Source organism: Chiloscyllium plagiosum, chromosome 21 (genome assembly GCF_004010195.1).
Source record: "Chiloscyllium plagiosum isolate BGI_BamShark_2017 chromosome 21, ASM401019v2, whole genome shotgun sequence".
In the NCBI taxonomy this organism is placed as follows: domain Eukaryota; kingdom Metazoa; phylum Chordata; class Chondrichthyes; order Orectolobiformes; family Hemiscylliidae; genus Chiloscyllium; species Chiloscyllium plagiosum.
This window is the reverse complement of record NC_057730.1, coordinates 16,591,353-16,612,548: the sequence shown is the minus strand read 5'-3', so window position 1 is coordinate 16,612,548 and position 21,196 is coordinate 16,591,353. Positions and strand designations below refer to the sequence as shown.

Genomic DNA, 21,196 nt, shown 5'->3' with positions numbered 1-21,196 from the left:
TCCTGGAGGCAAAACACAATGTTATGTCTGATAATGTTGAGGGCTGTTTTTCTGCAGTTGCATTTGTCATGGTCATAGAAAATGGTCACAATGTAAACCAGGTCTAATAACATTGAAAATTTAGATTTAGATTACTTACAATGTGGAAACAGGCCCTTTGGCCCAACAAGTCCGCACAGACCCGCTGAAGCGCAACCCACCCAGACCCATTCCCCTGCATTTACTCCTTCACCTAACACTACAGACAGTTTAGCATGGCCAATTCACCTAACCTGCACATTTTTGGAGTGTGGGAGGAAACCGGAGCACCCGGAGGAAACCCACACAGACATGGAGAATGTGCAAACCCCACACAGTCGCCTGAGGCAGGAATTGAACCTGGGTCTCTGGCGCTTTGAGGCAACAGTGCTAACCACTGTGCTGCTGTGGCTATGACGTGACGTGACTGTAATCCAACCAAAATTACCTTTCCGTATCTGCCAGTTGATCTCGTTCAAAAGTTGTCAATTCACCTGGGTGACCTCAATGTTCTCACCAAATGAAATACATAGCCCCTAGGTTTAAATCTAAATGATGCACATTAAATGTTTGAATAGCAATAATCTCTTATGAAAGTAGAAAGTGCTGGAACTACCCACCGTATCAGACAGTACACGTGGAATGATTAAGAAAGATGTTCAAATTTGATGATCCTTCACTGTATTATCTTTGATCACAGAAGGAGGTTTTGAGGAGGAAAGCTACTTGCCTACCTTCAGAATGTTTCTGACCATTTTTACTACTTCCTCACCATATTTGAATACAAATTTGCTTTCGGTTTGGCAAAAGGAAATTTATTTTCCACACTAGTCATTTTTCACTTCAAAAAAAATCTGAATAGCTTAATCAATCTGCATGCTGACTGTTTGAAAAATAGCTGTTACTGATCACAGGATTGACTTTGACCCACTTGAATTCACTGGACTCGTTCCTTTAAGTTAGCAAACCTAAATATTTGTTCTGCAACTGTGAAATAATTTATTATACTCCTATTTATAGCTGAGCTGAACAGTTGAAACTTTTCTACTTAATGCTTCAGAAAGCTAACTCATTTAAATAATAGCTTTTACACCTTGCAATGTTTGTTCTGTATCTAGCGTCAGATTGCAGAGCGACTGAAAAGCTTTGACATTGCATGTTTTACATATGTTTACCTTCACATGTATGTAATCTTGTCAGAACTTATTTTCGAGACAAATTTTGAAAATATTTTTTCCTTTTTTTTTCCTAGAATCAGCTTATGGCTTTGCAACAAAAGCATGAATTGCGTATCACTGAACTGGAATTACTGCTACAGAGTTTGTCCAGCAGATCAGAGGTGTGGTAATATCACTATGCATCTGCGAGTTTAATTTTTATTATAACTTATAACTGTAAAGTAGTGACTTGTCATTAGAAAGTTCAAATAGATGGGGTTGGTGCACAGAACTATTAGAATCTATGAAAATGTGAAATTCAGCTGATATTACTGTGTTTGAGGCAGCACAAAACAAAATCTGAATTAGGCGACCAGATAAATAGCAAATAGAGTTTCAAATATTACTAAAACACTTGGGTTCATTCTGGTGGTTCACAATGTCAAAACCTTTATGTTCCACAATGCAGTGCTGCAACAGCTTAATTGTGGTTTGATGCACTTTGGTTATTTTCAGCTCCATAAACAGTTAAGTACCTAGCCATCCATTTGTTGCAGTCCAGACAAGTTGATTAGTTCCAAGCCACTGGTTGCTGTCTGTACAATGGGGACAGTATGGATGCAAGGTTTAACCAAAATGAGTCTGTCTTGGGGAGCAAAGTAATCAACCCCAGTTCTCATTTATAATTGAAGATTTCTTTATTAACCTAGTCATGGCTAGGCTAGACTTGGCAGTGATGTGTTGATCAGATCATTAATAAATGCAAAACGTTGAGTTTCACCTGCAAGTCAGGCTTTGAACAAGGCACAGTACCCATCAAAAGTAAACCATTCAGAGGAGGGGGCTCAAAATTTGAGGCAGTTCACTTACACAGTTATTAGTTTAACTGTGTAGTTAATCCGCAAGGTGATACCATTTTTGTATTTTGAGACCTATGGTCATTTAGGTGAATGAAATGTGCTGTAAGGTGAGAAGTTAAACTAATGAATGAGATACCAACTACTGGCTGAGGATAGCAGACTATAAATTTGCAATATAGATGTGTTTTCCTCCTGACATGGGAAATATGAGAGACTTTTTTTTCATCTGTCAAACAGACTACTGAGGTGCTAGCAGAGTAGGCATGCTATCAAACGGAACTGGCTGTAAATGCTTTTTAAACGATTACTTGGTGCACTGCTTGCTACGCAGTGACAATTGTTAGGTCTGTAGTGGCTTATGACTTGTAAAAGATGATTTATTACTTGCACTACATTGCTTGAGGAAGTTTGTTTCTGGCAACAATTTGTTTACAGTTTTCAAAAACCATATTCATTGAGTTATTGAGAGCTGCATGCTTGTGTTTTTAAACTGGTGGCACAGGTTACTGAACTTGGGTGCCCTTGAGTGTTTAAATGCTTTACTAAAGTAAACTTGTATTATTTTGTCATTTATACTGCAGCATGAGGCATGTTCTGCATGCATTTGAGAGAGAATAGATGTGTGCAAGCATTCCTTTGGTGGGAAAAAAATCAAATGACTGGATGCTGGAAATTAAGTGAAAACAAATATTTGGAAAACTCAGTTCTGAAGAAGGGTCACTGGACCCAAAAATCTATCTTTCTCTTCACAAATGCTGCCAGATCTGTTGAATTTTGCAAGCAATTTCTGTTTTTCTTGCATTACTTTGAGTCTGTTTAGTCTGAACATCTTCATCCTGAGGGCTAGGTTTGAGCAAAGGAAGAGAATCTGAAAACTCTTCAAGTAATTATCAGAAATGATATGCAGTGTTATGTACTTGATTAGTTATGTTAACATTTATGGTGGAGCTACAATGAACAAAGTCTAAAAGGCATGTTACTTGCCAATTAAGTGTGTATGAACAGATGTAAGAATTGTACATTTGATCAGTGCACAAGATTAAAGCTGATTTTAAATTATGGTGTTCAGTTACCGGTAATAAAGCCACATAGGGTATAATTATCACTATAATTTCCTATAATGTGATACTTTTTAACTGTTTGAGCACAGTGGTACTTTAGCTTGCCCACACCCCTGTTCAAACTCAATCTGAGCTGCAACTGTCAAATGAGTTCTTTTGTTGTGGGTTTCATGAAATCAGCAAAAAGGGATGTTAGGCACAGAAATAAAATGCAGCTTTGAAATTTAACAGAGCTCTCTTGTTACCCAAGTAACATAAGATTGTCAAGTATAGAGATATTGTATTTTAGGCTTTGGTTTTTTTCCTCTGTATGCATAAATGATTGGAAATACATTTTACTCTTTGAAAACAAAACACTATTTTGCAAAAATAATTATTTCCTATAGGAAATAGGAGCAGGAGTGGCCATTTTACCTGTCCAGTTTGCTCTACAATTCCATAACATAATTACTGATTTGATCTTGACCCCAGTTTGTTCTTTGTTCCTACCACATATCTGCTTATGTTTGAAAAACCTGCCTACTCTGGTATTGAATATATTTAGTGGCTCAGACTCTGTATCATAATGGGGTAGAAATTTCCAAAGACTTGTAACCTTAAGAATATTTTCCATGTATCCATCTTAAATAGATGGCCACTTATTGTCAGACTATGCACCTTTGCTTCTCACCAAGAGAAATCAAAGACTCTTTCTCTTTGTATCTACTCTTTAAAACCCTCGTTAGAATCTAGAAGAAGGTCGCCACTTTTTAAACTCCAATGGATATCTGCCTGACCTGTTCAGTCTTAAGCCATCTGCTTCGTTACAGGAGTCAATTAAACTGCTTCCATTGCAAATCTCCTTGCCAAAAAGACCAAATCAATCAGTCCATGTGTATTCTTGGAAACCATTGCTGATACAATGATGTTTTTGAAAACTATAGCCCCAACATTTTATTTCTTTCGTAGCAGTGTCGTGACTTGAATAGGCCATTTACCCCAATATCTTTGTATTACCTCTTAGCTTCAATGTAATTTTTAATTACCTATGCAGAAATTATAGCCCTGCACTGAACCTGGAATTTGGAGCCAGTGGGCCATTGAAATGAAGTGCTTACTTTAATCATTGGCCCATTTGTTTAACATTTGGCTACTCCAAAGGTTATCTCTTGCTTTCTGTCTCTTCTGCCCTCATTTCCACAATTCCCATATGCCAAACAAAATTCAGTAATTGTTCTACAAACTTCTTTGTATTCTACTTTGACAATCTGGTGACATCTTATTTGCACTCTAATTGCTTGCTTCACATCTTGGTGAAGCATTACCAAACAACAATGTTATTGTTATGCATGTTGGAAAGCTTGTATGTTTGGCTTGCCGTCTGCTATGATCATGGTTTAAACAACATGGCATCAGATTTCACTGTAATTATTCAGGCTAGTGCAGCAGGTTTGTTCTAAGATGCTGAAATGTAAGCATTCTTTCTTGTACATCAAAGCCCTGAATAGTGGTTTCATGTGCCTTGAGTTGTAGCTAAAATTGGCAGCTGTGCTTCTGTAATTTGCCAGGTGGAGAATGTAAGCTTGGCCATATGTGATTGAAAAGCTTATGCCATCTAAGTGTGTGAAGCAAGCTATGATTGTACTTGTGTATGTGAGATAGTAGCTCGCATGCCCGACCTGCCTTAAACAATCTGTTACTTAGTGGAGTTTACAGGAAATGATTTTTCAAAAATGCTTGTGTAACAATGATAATAACTGGTTAGAATGAATCATTATATGAAGTGTAGCACTGGAAGAGAGATGTACTAGTTCTCTCAAAGCCATTGCATTTGTCCCATCACCCTGCAATTTTGCTGAATTCCCTTTTGAAAGGGCTTTTGAACTAATTTCACTACATTTTCAGGCATGAATTCTTGATGACCATAATTAACTTCCGTTTTTAAAAATAACCCCACCTCTTGCCTCTGTTTTGCCCATGAGCTTAAATCTCGCCTGGTTCTTCTGCTTCTCACACTGGAGTCAGAAAATAAGGAGAAACTGTCAAAGTCATACTTTCGAATCCTTCTAAAATCCCCGTATGATCTCTGATCAAAACATGAATAAACTAAATTCTTCTGCCTTCTCTATCTAACTGAAGTCCCTTGTGACTGTGACCAAGCCAAGAAGTTTGCAACTTCCTCAATCCTAGTTTTAGGAATATTATGTCCAAATACATTTAACAAGTTTGTCTCTACTTTGAAGGTAAATTGCTTTGTTTATATTTATGATAGCAAATGATCTGTTACGGATAATATTTATAACTGAAAGCAGTGTCAAAGTAATGTTTTTCTCTCCACAGGAAGTTTACAAAGAGGTTGAATCTGCCAAGTCAAAGTCTGAGAGGTATGATACACCATTTTATTTATGCTTTTTGTGAAGTTCATTAATTCCTCATTGGAGTTGACTTTAATTTTTTTCTTCCCTAAGCAATGAAAATGAACAGTACCGGCACCTTATGGCTGAACTCCAGAGACTCGATATAGAATTGTCCACAGTCAAATCAGAATTGTCAAGCATGCAGGAGCTCAAGACATCTTGTGCAAAAATAGATGGGTTACAAGGAAATGTAGGCATAATTTTTTGCTCATTGTGAAAATATTGTTGTGATTTGTAGGACAACCTGTTCAAAATTGGTTGACTACTTTGTTCTGGTTACTAGCACAATCAAACCAGCAATTTATTTCCTTTTCTGCTTTTTCAGGTTGACAGTCAGGTCAGAGAATTGGTCAATTTGCTGATTTTTGGAAGCAAGCAAACTTCACTCTCTTTCAAGGACTGGCTGTCCTCTCAGTTTGCCAGCCAAACTGAGCTCCAGATCCTATTAAAAGATTTGGAAATGAAAATCCTGAAAAATCTCACTCAACATTGGATTGAAACAAAAAAACTGCCAGATGCGCAGGTAGCTGCATGTGCTGTCACTAATGCTGGGTTAAGTGGCATTTCAGAGGAGGTAAGTTCACTTGAAGTTGTTACTCCAGTATGTATTTCCTACACATCACCCTCCTTGTATCATGTCCCTGTTGTATTAAATGCCATTATCGTCAGAGTTGAAGTAACATTGCATGAGCATTCCCATTATGTTTTCCTTCCATGCATTCTTCTAAGGTCCTTGTGCTGCAGCAACTTGTTGAACTGGAAGTCAATGCTGCAAATGGCATTGGTGCACCAATTGACATGCATGGACCCTTGGGCTGACTTACAATGTTCCTTAGCATGGTATTTGATTTGTGGCGATTGAGGTGATCCAAGCCAGTATTTGTCTTCCTGATCAATGCAACAGAACTGTCTCTGCAGAAGCACATTTTAGTGTAATTCTGTTTGCTGACATCATCATAGCATGCACATGTGCATATGCAAGTTGAATATTGAATACTTTGGAATCATGGGTGGTTTGACTGTCTCTCAACTGTTGCTGAGCTATCATATTTTGTGCAAAATAAAGTTCTTAAAACTGTGCTTGTGCTATAACAAATTGTTGAGGAATTTATATTCAGGTTGTATGTAATGACATTCATATGCATGTCCTTGTGTGCTTAGAACCTTTTGTGTGCTTAGAACCTCCAGACTTTAATGGTGACATGCTGGAGAGAGAAGATGCACTTGTCTCATTTGAATTTCTGACTCTTATTAGTAGTCATTATTAATATGTCATAAGCAAGTATGGCTTCATAAGTCTATAAATATGTTACTTTTGTTTTCTTTGTCCCCGGGTTACTTGCAATGCAGCAAGTGCATGTCATTGTGAATAATGCTTTGAAATTGTACAATGAAGATAAAACTGGAATGGTGGATTTTGCTTTGGAATCTGGAGGTAAGTAACTACAGCATTACTTCAGGGTATGTGGGGGGAGGATTGAACATGAAAATGCACATTTATATGAACAAACATGTATTTTAAAACATTAAATACTATGAAGAAGCAAGAGTGGGACCTGTGAAAAGTAAGATGTAAGAAATATGTGAATTTTTATTTGTGTTTAAAAGCTGGTGTGTTTGAGTTTTTTTAAAATGGTGCCCTTTAAGTTTCTGCAATGGAAATTTATTTTCTGATTGATTGGAGGAGATTTGTAATATGTTTCATCTACATTGTGTTCTTGCTGAACATTTTAGAGTCAGATATACAGCACAGAAACAAACCCTTCGTCCAACTTGTCCACGCTGACCAGCTATCCCAACCTATTGTAGTCATGTTTGCCAGTGTTTGGGCCTTACCCCTCTAAACCCTTCCTAGTCATATACCCATCCAAATGCCTTTTAAATATTGTAATTGTGCCAGTCAGTCTCCACCACTTCCTCTAGCATCTCATTCCATACACTGACCACCTCTGTGTGAAAAAGTTGCCCCTTAGGTCCCTTTTATATCTCTTCCCTCGCTCCCTAAACCTATGCCCTGTAGTTCTGGACTTCCCCCATCCCAGGGTAAAATGAAGCTTGATACTATGATCTGGCTGTTATTAGAAACCGTCTTTTGATAGGTTTGTTACTCAAGGGATATTACTATTTATTTACTGTGTTTGTGATGTACCATGAAGGACTCTACTGCTTAACTTCTCCCACCTTCTGAGGAATCATGACTATCTGGTTAAATCACCAGTCGTCTCTAATGAGACAGCAGCCTTATGGTCTGATAGGGCAATGGCGAGTTTACCGTTACAATCTCTAATAAACTTTTAATCTACGGACTTACTCTTCAAGCATGTGGATTAGAAAGTTGCAAATCTATTATCGTTGATAACAAAATGGTTTCTGGGAAACTCATCAAATTTCTATATCTGACTGGCAAGTTATGTATGTCTTGTATCGATCTTGAGCAGCGCAGTTAAATAATAGTTCCCACAGTTTCATGAAGTATCAAGGCAGGAAGCTCCTTAGTAATTCCAACCTCTAGCTTTTCAGGTCCGACAAATGGAACTTCCCAGTTAAATTCAGTCCCAAATTAAGGATCTGTACTGAAATATTTCTTTATTAAAATCTGTGCAGTTCATATTTCTGGATTTGTACGCACTTGCTTACAATAAACTATTAATTCAATATTCAAAGGTTCTGAGTAATGGCGAAAGTGAAATCACATGGTGTGCAGGGTGTTCTAGCTAGGTGGATAAAGAACTGGTTGAGCAACAGAAGACGGTAGTAGTTGAAGGGACTTTCTGAAAATGGAGAAAGGTGACCATTGGTGTTCCGCAGGGGTCAATGTTGGGGCCACTGTTTGTAATATACATAAATGATCTGGAAGAGGGCACTGTTGATATGATCAACAAGTTTGCAGATGACACGAAGATTGGTGGAGTAACAGTAAGCATAAGGGACTGTCAGAGAATACGGGAGGATATAGATAGACTGGAGAGTTGGGTGGAAAAGTGGCAGATGGATTTCAATCCAGGCAAATGTGTGGTGATGCATTTAGGCAAGACTAATACTAGAGCGAATTATACAATGAATGGAAGAGCCTTGGGAAAAGTTGATGGGCAGAGAGATCTGGGAGTGCAGGTCCATTGTACCCTGAAGGTTGCTGCACAGGTGAATAAATTGGTCAAGAACGCATGTAGTATGCTTGCCTTCATTGGATGGGGTATTGAATATAAGAGCTGCAAGTCATGTTAACATTGTAGAAGGATGTTGGTTTGGCTGCATTTGGAATACTGTGTACAGTTCTGGTTGCCACATTACCAAAAGGATGTGGACGCTTTGGAGAGAGTGCAGAGAACGTTTACGAGGATGTTGCCTAGTATGGAAGGTGCTAGCTATGAACAGAGGTTGAGTAGGTTAGGTTTATTTTCATTAGAAAAAAGGAGATTAAGGGGGGACCTGACTGAGGTTTACAAAATCATGAAGAGTATAGACAAGGTATATAGAGACAAGCTTTTTTCCAGGGTGAAGGATTCAATAACGAGAGGTCACGCTTTTAAGGTGAGAGGTGGAAAGTTTAAGGGGGATACGCGGCAAGTAATTCAGAGGATGGTGGCCGTCTGGACGCGTTACCAGCAGAGGTGATAGATTCATTTAAGATGCGTCTGGACAGATGCATGAGTAGGTGGGAGGCAGAGGGATACAGATGCTTAGGAATTGACCGACTGGTTCAGACAGTACATTTGGATCGGCTCGGGCTTGGAGGGCCGAAGGGCCTGTTCCTGGGCTGTAAATTTTCTTTGCTCTTTGAGTAGCATGATTTCCACGGACAGAAAGTGCACAAAGAATTGATCATTTTCTGATGGAAAGAACTAACAATATAAAGCGTTTCATTACAGAATATTGCTCAATAAATATTTATCGGAGTACAAGCTTTTAATTTGGAAATGATGCTAGTAAATCGAGACATTTGTGACCCAACTCCTTAAAACTTGCTTTGACTGTGCCATGATTTAAAATTAGCTTAGACTTCAGTAGTTCTTTATGGCTTGAGATTTTAAGTAATTTAATCAGCAATTTTCTGGCAAGGTGACATTTTGGCAAAAGAAATTGATGCATCACTTTTAACTTTGACTCAAATTTCATTCAATCCGCACAACCGTACCAACTTACAAGGAAAACAAATGATTTGTCATCAGTTGTAACTCGATCATTTTAGTAATTTAACCTGTGCAGAGGAAGAGACATGAACATTTGGATGACTCCAGATTGCATATATAAAATTTCTTAATCTATTTTGGAGAAGTGTTGATCATAAATAGTCACAACAATGACACGTTATGAATGTTACAGGTATTTCCTGTACTGCTGTTGAACAGGTCTTATTGCCACATGACATCTGCTAAATTGTGTATTCAGTTCTCTTTAAAATTTGGATGTTTTCAATAGGGACCTGACAATAGAAAAGGTTATGAATAGAATAGAATCCTTAGTGTGGAAACAGACCCTTCGGCCCAACAAGTCCACACTGATCCTCTGAAGAGTAATCCATCCAGACCCATACCATTACCCTATATTTACCCCTAACTAATGCACCTAACTACACATCCTGAACACTATGGGCAACTTAGAATGGCCAGTCAACCTAACCTGCACATCTTTGAATTGTGGGAGGAAGCCAGAGGAAACCCACATAGACACAAGGAGAATGTGTAAACTCCATGCAGTCACCTGAGATTGGAATTGAACCCGGGTCCTTGGCGCTGTGAGGAAGCAATGCTAACCACTGAGCTACCGGGCTGCCTTAGTGAGTTCAGCAAGAAATAGAAAGGAGTTGCAAATAAATGCAACCCAAACAAATTCAACCTGAATGAAAAGTCTGTTTTAGAACATTAGGGAGGCTACAGAAGGATCTAGACAGGTTGGGAGAGTGGTCCAGGAAATGGCTGATGGAATTTAACGTGAGCAAGTGCGAGGTCTTGCACTTTGGCAAAAAGAATAAAAGCATAGACTACTTTCTAAATGGTGAGAAAATTAATAAAGCCAAAGCACAAAGGGATCTGGGAGTGCTAGTCCAGGATTCTCTAAAGGTAAACATGCAGGTTGAGTCCGTGATTAAGAAAGCGAATGCAATGTTGTCTCTTATCTCAAGAGGGTTGGAATATAAAAGCAGAGATGTACTACTAAGACTTTATAAAGCTCTGGTTAGGCCCCATTTGGAGTACTGTGTCCAGTTTTGGTCCCCACACCTCAGGAAGGACATACTGGCACTGGAACGTGTCCAGCGGAGATTCACACGGATGATCCCTGGAATGACAGGTCTAACATATGAGGAACGGCTGAGGATACTGGGATTGTATTCGTTTGAGTTTAGAAGATTAAGGGGAGACTTAATAGAGACGTACAAAATAATACATGGCTTGGAAAAGGTGGATGCTAGGAAATTGTTTCCGTTAGACGAGGAGACTAGGACCCGTGGACACAGCCTTAGAATTAGAGGGGGTCATTTCAGAACAGAAATGCGGAGACATTTCTTCAGCCAGAGAGTGGTGGGCCTGTGGAATTCATTGCCACGGAGTGCAGTGGAAGCCGGGACGCTAAATGTCTTCAAGGCCGAGATTGATAGATTCTTGTTGTCTAGAGGAATTAAGGGCTACGGGGAGAACGCTGGTAAGTGGAGCTGAAATGCGCATCAGCCATGATTGAATGGCGGAGTGGACTCGATGGGCCGAATGGCCTTACTTCCACTCCTATGTCTTATGGTCTTAATGGGGAAAGGGTTGATTGAGGATAATTAAATCCTTTGAAGGATTTGGGAATGGAAACCATTTCTGGAATTGATGTTTACAATGGGATAGTTGAGTGGGACCCAACAGGAGCATTCTAGTTTGAAACAATAGAGAAGGGGTATTTTGAGAGAATTGATCTAGTGCGTAAAGTCAAAAGCTATTTATAGTGATGCTGTTGGGGGGGTATGCACCTTTGTCTCAGGACTTTTTGCATGAGCTAATCAAATGTTTTTAGAGCAGATTGTGGAATTGTTATGGTTGACTTATTGAGAGAGAAATTCACCTCAACAAGCGTAATTTAAAATGTTCCAGATGGATGGTGGTCAGGTTGTCTATAATCTGGCCACATGTGTCCATGGTGAGATAGCCAGCACTTTAAAATCATGGTTGCTCAGGCAGATTAGGAAAGATTCACGCCATTGCCATTTACTGGCTTGAATAGCATTAGTGGTTGAGCCAATCACTTCTAATCTGGCTGTCTGTAAATAGAATGTAGATTTCAGTCACTTGATCTTTGATGTCATATAAGACAAGTTCAAAGGTGAACTCCCCGAGGAAGATGTTAGTGCATTAATAATGTCTGCACTAATAACCTAAGAACATGACTTCAAATGCCATCATGGCAGCTGGTGGTATTTAAATTTAATTAATAAAATCTGGAATTTAAAGCTGGATTCCAGTAGTGACCATGAAACACATCATCAATTATCATCCTCTCGTTCATTTCCTTTTTGGAAAGGAAATTTGCTGACCTTACCTGATCTGGCCTCCATGTGTTTCCAGACCCACACCAACTTGGTTGACTCTAAATGCCCTTTTGAGTTGACCCAGGAAGTGACTCAGTTCAAGGGTAAGTAGGATGGGCAAGAACTATCACCCCTGCCAGCGACCCTCACATCCCATGAAAGAGTTGAAAGACCGATTGCTAGAATGGCATATGTGAAGTTCAATGTGGAGAAATGTAAAGTGAATAATTATGGTAGGAAGAACATAAACAATGAAATAGGGTACAATTGTAAAGGAACTGCAGATGTACAGGAACCAGAGTATATCTGTGTCCAAGTTATTGAAGGTGTCAGGACTTGTGTGTGCAAATAATAAAGCTTAAAGAGTTTGATTAATTATGTAAGGTACAAGAAGTTATGTTGAATGTGTATAATCCTCAAATGGAATATTTTATCCAGTTCTGGATGCACTTCAGGAAACATTTTTGAAGCGTTATAGTAAGTGCAAATAAGATTCAAGAGTCGTTCCATGAATGAGGAATGTTTGCTAGGAAATTAGTTTGGAGTATTGGGAGAAGAAAAGGCAGAGGAAATTTGATAGAAGGATTAACGATCTTAATAGGACTGGACAGAATGGATCAGGAGTAACTGTTCCCACTCATGAAAAGATTGGAAGGGCATAGATTAAAAGCAATGCGAGGGAAAGTCTTTTTCACGCAACATGTTCTGGAATTTACCACTAGAAATTGTGGTTGAGGCAGGTTCACTTGAGGCATTCGATAGGGAATTACTGTTGTCTGAAAGTGAACAGTATGCAGGATTATGGGGAGAAGACAGGGAAATGCTACTAACCAGTTGCTCATTTGGTAAACTGGTGCTGAAACAATGGGGCAAACAGCTATTTCCTACAGTAATACAATTGTGATTTCAGCCCCTAAGTTCATGCGCTTGCTTCTCCCCAGGCACATTTCGTTAATATTCTCAACATCCATTGTCCTGTTTCACTCTGATCTGACGTTACCCATCTCCACCTAAACATTTCCACCTGTTGCTTAAAAAGTACACGTTTATTGTTTCCCTCAGGATTCTCTAGTCACAGAGGTCTCCCCTACTTTACCTACAGTAAGCTCTGCTCATCTGAAACTCAGTTCCACGAGACAGGATTCTAAGTGTTTCAGGCTACTTGGGCAAAAAATTGTTAGAATGGGTTAAACTTCGTGTGCTGTTGGATTCTCCACTGAGTACTTCATCTGCCTTCTCTTTCCAGGTGGTAGCATCTTGAGCACTCGTTGTTCTGAAACCTACGAAACTGCAACAGCTGTGATGAGTCTCTTTGGAATTCCACTTTGGTATTTCTCGCAGTCTCCCAGAGTGGTAATTCAGGTTGGTAGATCCTGTTGAGGTGAACAGTTCTGGTGACCTTGAATGGAAAGGTGTATAATTGCATAGGGTCAGAAGGGAGTTGGAAAATTCAGTGAGATAGTTTATGTGGAAGTGCAGACACCTTCCACTAAGGCCAAATGTCCTATTTGTGTGTTCAGAGTTGTATGAACTAATAGAAACTTGAACAAATGCACCAGCAGTTCATGAAAAGCTTACTCCCAGTTGTTGTTAGAATGATGAACTTCAAATAATGTTGATGTTGCTGATGATCTTGCTTAGTGCATTCCCTGCACAATGTAACCTGTATGCCTGCAAGTTTTTTTCCATCCTATGATCCTTGCTATGATCTGCCTGTACTAATAAACAAAGCTTTTTACTGTTATTAGGTACATGTGACAATAAATAAATTAAAAAAACCAAATTACTCAAAAGCTTTCTTCATTGGTAAAATTCTTCCAAATGAACTCGTATCTCAACTCATGAACACACGAAAATTTCTCTTCTCATGAAATGCTTTTCAAAGCGGTTTTGAAAGAATGAAAATCTATCATCCTCATGGAGTTATGATGCTGTGCCATGTTCATCTTGCATATGTTTATTTTTAAGGAGTGTAATTTCTCCGTGCCTTTCAAAATACAAAAAAAACTCATTAAAACAAAACCATTCCAGCTTTTAACTTCCAATGCCTGTCTGTATTGGATCGAGTAGAACCACAAGTTCTTAGAAAGGAGAACTTTAACTGCAAGCAAATTTATCACAAATAAACGTTTCTGTTCTGAAGAACAGTACCTTTTAAAAAGAAACTTGGAACACAAAACTATTCGGTCTAATTGGTCAAAAATTAAGTCCTTTTTTGTTTGTATTGAGGTTCATATCCAATTCAGAAGAGTTTACTCCTAAGCTAGTTGTATTAGACACATAATGATGCATTTATTTACTCAACTCTTTTTAAAATTTTGGTTGAAGCTCCATCATTGTTTGGTAATTGAAAAGGTGGCTTTTTAAGTCTATTTTCAGATGGAAACCCATTGCCCATGATAGGAAGCAAATTTTGAGTAGACCAGCAGCATCGGAACTAAGCTCAATCTACAATTTCAACATATTGAAAATAGGTGTTTATTCTGGGGTTAATTGCTTGCCATTCATATTATTACATTGAACCTGTACATAAAGCTGGCTATTTGCCAAGCTGTTTCAAATCAGTATTCGTTCCGTAAGAGAAACTTCCCATCAGTCGTCTTCTACAGACAAGACTTGAATATTCATCCTTAAAAGTCTGCTTGAAATTTTGACTGAATCATGGAGCAGGAGTAAATCATGGCACCTTCAACCACCTTTGTTCTGATTTTTTTTTTCCTTTGTCCTAAATGATTGATATCTTTAGCCTAACTTGCCCCCATGTTTTGCTTTCGCATTTGAGGGAAATAATCTTCAGTATCTACTCTGTCAAGCCCTTAAAATCTTGTGTTTCAGAGGTCACCTCTCATTCTTCCTCAGTCTACTGTTACAGGACAGTTGTTCTGTGGAAGGAGTTGTAGATGTTGCAAATACACACCCAAAGAATCTTGGCTTTATTTTACAGTAGATTATTTGCTAGTCTTATGTTTGATTACTACTTTTACACAGAATCTGTTATTTTATTTATATTATTATTGACCCCTGTTAACATTGATCACCAAACCACCCATTGACTCTGTTGACTTCTTCCCCCTGGTGGCAGAACCTGTCGTGTTGGTTTTATTTTCTTCACTGCCTGACTTTTAAGCAATTTTTTTTTACGTGCAAGCTCTACAGGATAACTGGGTCTTTCAAAAAAGATGGGTTTGAAAATATTATCGTAATATATATTTTAAAAATATACTGAAAACTTAGCTGAATAATAACCTGGCGTGTGTACATGAGCACAGTGATTCAGGTTTGTTAGTTAAGTTTGCTGGATTGTTGGTTTTGTTGTACAATGATGCCAAGAGTGCAGGTTCAATGTCTGTACTGGCTGAGGTCCTGTTTTCTGAACCTCCCCCTCACTTGAGGTGTGATAACCCTCTGGTTAAGCTCACCATTGGAACTAGAGAGAGCAGCCCTTGGGGTTGTGGTTACATTCCTTTTATTACACCACAATAAAGCAACTAATGAGCTTGTGTGCTGAATCACCCCCACTTGCTTGCTATTTTAAGCTGGTGCCTTTTGATTTTATGTTTACATGTTGAATTTCTTATCTACATGTGTTGCTTGCTCTGTCTCATGCAAGCTCACGTTGGTATCATTCAGTCCTCTGAGTTACAAGTCCCAAAATCAAGTCTGACACTTGAATACGTGTGCAGTACATATCTCATAGCATATTCAACCAAGACCATTAGCTTGGTCCTGTGGCAGGATTTTGAATAAGTTAGCCCTAGTGTCCTGGCCAATTTTTAATCCCTTGATCAGGATCATTAAAAGCATTTATTTGATCATTATCATCACATTACTATCTGTGGGAGTTTGCATTGTAAAACTGGCTGATATGGAAACAGTGACTACTAGACCACGACTTCTGGTGGTTTTCAAATGTAACAAATGCAAATTTTTTGTTTCAATTCTCAGTTCAAGTCTGCTTAAGTTGGGGTAAAAACAACTGGAATTAAGCGTCTGATGACCAATCATCTGGAATATTCATCATCTTTGTCTGGCTTCATGTGACCCCAGACCCACAACAATGTGGTTGATTCTTAACTGCCCTCTGGCAACGAGATATAGGCAATACCTCTATCATGAATGAATTAAAGAAAATTCACCAGGCATCTTGGCCATGGTCCTCAAATTACAGCACAGCAATCCCAAGTGTTTTTACTTCAGCCATCCAGATGTACTCCCAATGTGTAATTAATTGTATCAATCACCAATTAATGCTTCATTATTCATGTGGCAAAGGTTTGAGGCTTCACTTTGCAAAGAAATTCTGAAATTTCTGTTTTTGCCCCACACTGCACAAGTCAAGTTATGACAATTCAGTTTAAGTACTTGTTGCTCAAGACAATATCTGAAACTGTGCCATGTTCCCAAATTTCTTTTGTCGTGCAGGTATGAGTGTGACAATTAAATAGTGTGCAGTACTCTTATCTTTTTAAAATATGTGGCTAGCCTCTGTTAGATTTTAAGTCTGAACATTGTTATGATCTCTTTTGTGTTTAGTGCTCTGGAATGGCTGGCTTGCATAGGTATTTTGTGAAGTGATCTGCTTGCAATTCTTAAATTTTTCCCTTTCTGTCCCAATTTTTTTCCCACTTTACATTTCTCCATTAGAGGCTTCGACTTGGAGCAATTCCACTGGTGTAAACAGCGTTCTAGTTGAGTGGCCATTCAGTTCTGAATCTCAGCAGAGACTACCAATAGCCTATTTGAATAGTAATTGTAGTCCAGTCTGGCTCAGGCCTATGATGGCCCAAGATAAATAACTCTTTCCAGCTGGGGTAGTTGCATAGCAATTGAAAGTGGAATTTTTAGCCAGGCTATCACCACCTGGGCAATGAGCCCATTTGTACAGTTTTTACTGCCATCCCAGCTGAGACCGTCTGACTTGATACAGACTGGGAAAGTCACCCCTCTGTGTCTCATTATCACACATATATTATGGTTTACCTCCTGAGCAATCTGAACAACAGCTATCTCCATTCATAGATGCTACAGGAGTGGAATATTTGTTGAGGCAGACGGAACCTTGTACGATGTATTCCCAGACTCTTTGTGTAACAAGATTCTTCAGCCTACCATTCCCAAATAAAACTGAGTTAAAAAATGAGTTACTGAGGCAGTCAATTTTGTGTCTTGTATTTCCCTTGAATAGTTCAGATTATGACTAGTTAAAATATTCTTGTATTAAAAACAAGCGAAACTGTTGCACAGTAGTTATCAGTTTGATAGAGGTTTGATTTGCTGAGATTTTTGCACGAGGTAAAGGGAAAAGCATGTAGGTGGCACTGAATTATTCCTCTAGGGAACATTGTGCACATATCGATTGAATGACCATTTACTATGTTATAACTATTCTAAGATTCCATGAGGTGATGTGACCAGACATTGTGAAATCTGTGATTTGAGTGTCAAAACTTTGGATCTGAAAGTGGAAAATTCAGAAATTCTTAATCTTAAAGTTGCCATAGCTTAAGAAATATTGTGATGTTATTATAATGTTTCTTATTCTCTTTCTCTTACAGCCAGATGTTTACCCTGGAAATTGCTGGGCATTCAAAGGATCCCAAGGATATCTGGTTATTCGCCTTTCTGTGGAGATTTATCCTTTAGCTTTTACCTTGGAGCATGTACCAAAGTCTCTTTCTCCAGCAGGCAATATCAGCAGTGCGCCAAAGGACTTTGGTGTTTATGTAAGTGTCAGAAGCAGACTGTTGGAGAATAAAGGGATGGACAGTGATGCTCAGCTGAAGTGAGCTGATCTCATTCGCCATGTCCATTCATGAAATGAGAAAAATTAGGTTTACAATTGGAGAGATAACGCAAGTCCTTTGGGGATGTGTGTACCTACTGTTAGAGCTTTGTGGCTTTTTTGCTGACTGCTTCCACACCATTGAAAAGTGAAAATGAAAAAAAACCTGCATGTTGGTATTCTGAGATAAATACTGTTAGAAATGCTCATCTGGCAGTATGTGTGGACATGGAAACCGCTGCTGAAGTTAGCTCTACACAGACTTTCTCTGCATTTATAAAACTTTTTTTTTAAGAAAAGAAATCACACTTAAAATGTTATTATTCAGTTTGTTTTTAAGAGGTTTTTGGTAAATTTTCAATAACAATGACTTGCATCTTCCTTTCAGGGTCTTGATGATGAGTACCAAGAAGAAGGCACCAATTTTGGCAAGTACACATACGACCAAGAAGGAGAAGCAATACAGACTTTCCACGTCAGGGTAATTTAGTTATTTTAAACTTTTCTGGACATATTTTAGATTGTTCTAATACAAGTTTTGCTGATTTATTTTATATTCAATTTATAGCTTATTCCAGTTTTTCTGAAAACTGTAGAAGATATATACAGGTTAATTGGAATGTTATCAATCCCACCCATTGATAAACTGATAGTAACAGTATTGTCATAAAATTAGTTACTTGTAAAATTAAGGTAAATGATTTTGATCTGTTAATTCATCAGCTCATTCAGGGTCTAAGCTCTGCAATTTCTTCTACTAAACTGTTCCTTTTGGCCACCTGTCCTGATACTTCATTTTATTTGCTCCTGTGAAATAGCCTTCATAACATTCAAGGCTCTGTATAAATACAAGTTAATTCATGATTGACATGATTCAAGGTAATGCTATCAGATAATCATTAGTCTTTTGAGTATGTAATTGTTCCTCTCTTTATGCTCTACCTTCCCTATCCAAACTTTAGAATGAAAACTTGAAAAGCTACCAAATAGTCGAACTCCGGATATTCTCCAACTGGGGTCACCCAGAGTACACTTGTCTCTATCGGTTCAGGGTGCACGGCAACCCTAGAAAACAATGAATCATGGACTGTACTAAAATTGTAAAAAGTTGTAAATACTGGAAGAACTGGGACTAATTCTGGACACTGGAATTTGTTCTTGGATTGTGGCATGAATAACGTACTGCTGAATCACTTATCGGATGCTTTAAGAACACTGCCTACTGATTGGTTAATGGCTTCCTCGTGTTTTTAGAAAACCTTTTGTCTTGTTTTTATTTTGGTAAATGTCTGATGTTTGCTTTGCGCAACAGGAACACTGAATGCCTTTCCACTTGGAAAAATGGAAAGAAATTGATGTACAGACTATTTTATTGGACATTTGATAATGTTTATTTGTATATTGCACAACAGTCCTCATTTGTAAAGAGAATACTTCAGAATATAAGCTATATTAACCAATATAATCCATATATTTAAATATTAACATTAGACCTGTGGCCTGTGTAGAAAGACTTCAAATATGAAATGCAATCGTATATTTCAAACTATGATATAAAACAAAACATGGCATATTTCCTCCTGTAAAGCAAAATTAGGGATTTTGGGAAGGGACTTTGTGAATAACTATTTATTTTTCAAGAGTAACATAGGACTTTGTGCAATGTATTTTTGTAAATTCTTCACACTGTCTTGAAGTGTTTTTATTTCCTTGGCTGTCGCTGAATTGGACAACGCTATTCAGATGTTTAAATAAAGAATTTAATTTTTTTTGAGGCTGGATGTAATTAGATGTAATAAAGGGTAAACTTTCTTTTGTGTATCATTAGTAATTGAATACAAGTTTGCAATATTTGGAGCATCTTAAACATTTCTGTGTAAATTGGTTTATCCTAAAATTGGATCCCAATCAGTAAACAGCTTGAGTTATGATCTGAAATGCACTGCTTGAAAAGTTAGCGGAAGCAGATTTAATAACTTGCAAAAGGGGCAAACTTGCAGGCCTCCAAAGAGCGAGTAGGGATTGTGGAACTATTTAGCTTTTTTTTTAGTGGAGGTACAGGCACCATGAACTAAATGACAACCTCCTGTATCAAACTACAGTTGAGCGAGCTTCTGATTTGTCATGCCCAAGAGTTTGAAGATTCAGAACAGAGAATTTTGTACAGAAATTCACTATTTCTTGCTATCTGTTGCAGTTGGCATTGCCTTCAATAAAATTTGGTAGGATTCATTTGCAATCAGGTAGAATGAAGTAATGGTCTATGGTCATGTAGCACGAATGGGAACGGATACAAAAAGAATGAATGAATAAATGTTCATTGGGAAATAATTCCTCGCTCATCTTAAATGGGAACTGTTTTTCATACCTTGGGATGATGTGCCTTAAGTTGTATATTTGTATATGATGACCAAAGTATCTATCTTTTGTCTATTGTAACTGGTAAGATATACACTGCTTCATGCACACTGAAAGCGTCATTTCAGAGTGTGTCACAGCAGTGGTGACACTGCAGTCAAAGTTGAAACTTTATTGCTGGAACAGCACAGCAGGTCAGGCAGCATCCAGGGAACAGGAGATTCGACGTTTCGGGCACAGGCCCTTCTTCAGGAATTCTCCAGCATCTGCAGACCTCACCTTCTCCATACTGCAGTCAAAACCTTAAGTTGTTACGCTGGCTTTTACAACAGTATCAGCCATATTTTTGAGAAAGTTAATAACCACCTCATACAGCACTATTCAATTCCAGTCTAATGTCATGGGTACTAGCAGCCATCTCATGCTCCATCTATGTGCCTGTTCTTTGGAGAGATTAGAGAAATTGGAATTGTTGCTCTTCAGAGAGAAGTTGAGGGGAGATTTGTTTGGAGTTTAAAATTGAGGGGTTTTGACCAGTGGATTGTTTGTGCTAGTAGAACAGTGAGTAACCAAAGGCCAGAGATCAAAGATTGGTGAAAATAACTAGACAGGGCATTTGTTCAACAATTTGATCTGAATGAATATGATGTAATATGAAAGGCTAGCACAAGTAGATTTGTTAGTGTTTGAGAATGATTGGGCATGTCGGAGAGAAATGTTGCATCACTGACTAAGAATGGGGGTAGAAAGTTGAGACTAATTAGCTCTTTGAAGAGAAGGCACGCTGTGGGTAAATGGCCTCCAATGCTGTAAAATCTTGAACAAATGGGAATAAGAATAAGTACTACAGCAGAAATGGGATAAGTTGCACAGTTTAGGATGTTGGTACCATCTTTGACTTACAACTTACAATCTCAAACTTCAAAGCAACCCTAGTCATGGGTTTAAACTTAGCTTCAATGCTAAAACCAGCTAGATGGACAAACAGCTATATTAGCATTTGTACAATCCCATGTTCCTGAAACATGACCTCTGAAATTTAATTTTCATAGCAACTCC

The 21,196-nt window shown here is 38.3% G+C and overlaps 1 protein-coding gene across 8 annotated transcripts in view; it reads left to right on the top strand.

Moving 5' to 3' along the window:
• LOC122560574 (SUN domain-containing protein 1-like) overlaps positions 1-19,548 on the top strand; it is a 77,128-nt gene extending 57,580 nt beyond the window's left edge. For all 8 annotated transcript variants that reach the window (XM_043711340.1, XM_043711337.1, XM_043711342.1 and 5 more), the window contains 9 exons: positions 1,271-1,357; positions 5,416-5,459; positions 5,544-5,682; positions 5,818-6,066; positions 6,843-6,927; positions 13,244-13,359; positions 17,553-17,720; positions 18,168-18,260; positions 18,742-19,548. In XM_043711340.1, the coding sequence (XP_043567275.1) occupies positions 1,271-1,357; positions 5,416-5,459; positions 5,544-5,682; positions 5,818-6,066; positions 6,843-6,927; positions 13,244-13,359; positions 17,553-17,720; positions 18,168-18,260; positions 18,742-18,858 (1,098 nt within the window). In that variant the 3' untranslated portion in view covers positions 18,859-19,548. The remainder of the gene's footprint in view (positions 1-1,270; positions 1,358-5,415; positions 5,460-5,543; positions 5,683-5,817; positions 6,067-6,842; positions 6,928-13,243; positions 13,360-17,552; positions 17,721-18,167; positions 18,261-18,741) is intronic.
• Positions 19,549-21,196: the final 1,648 nt, after the last annotated feature.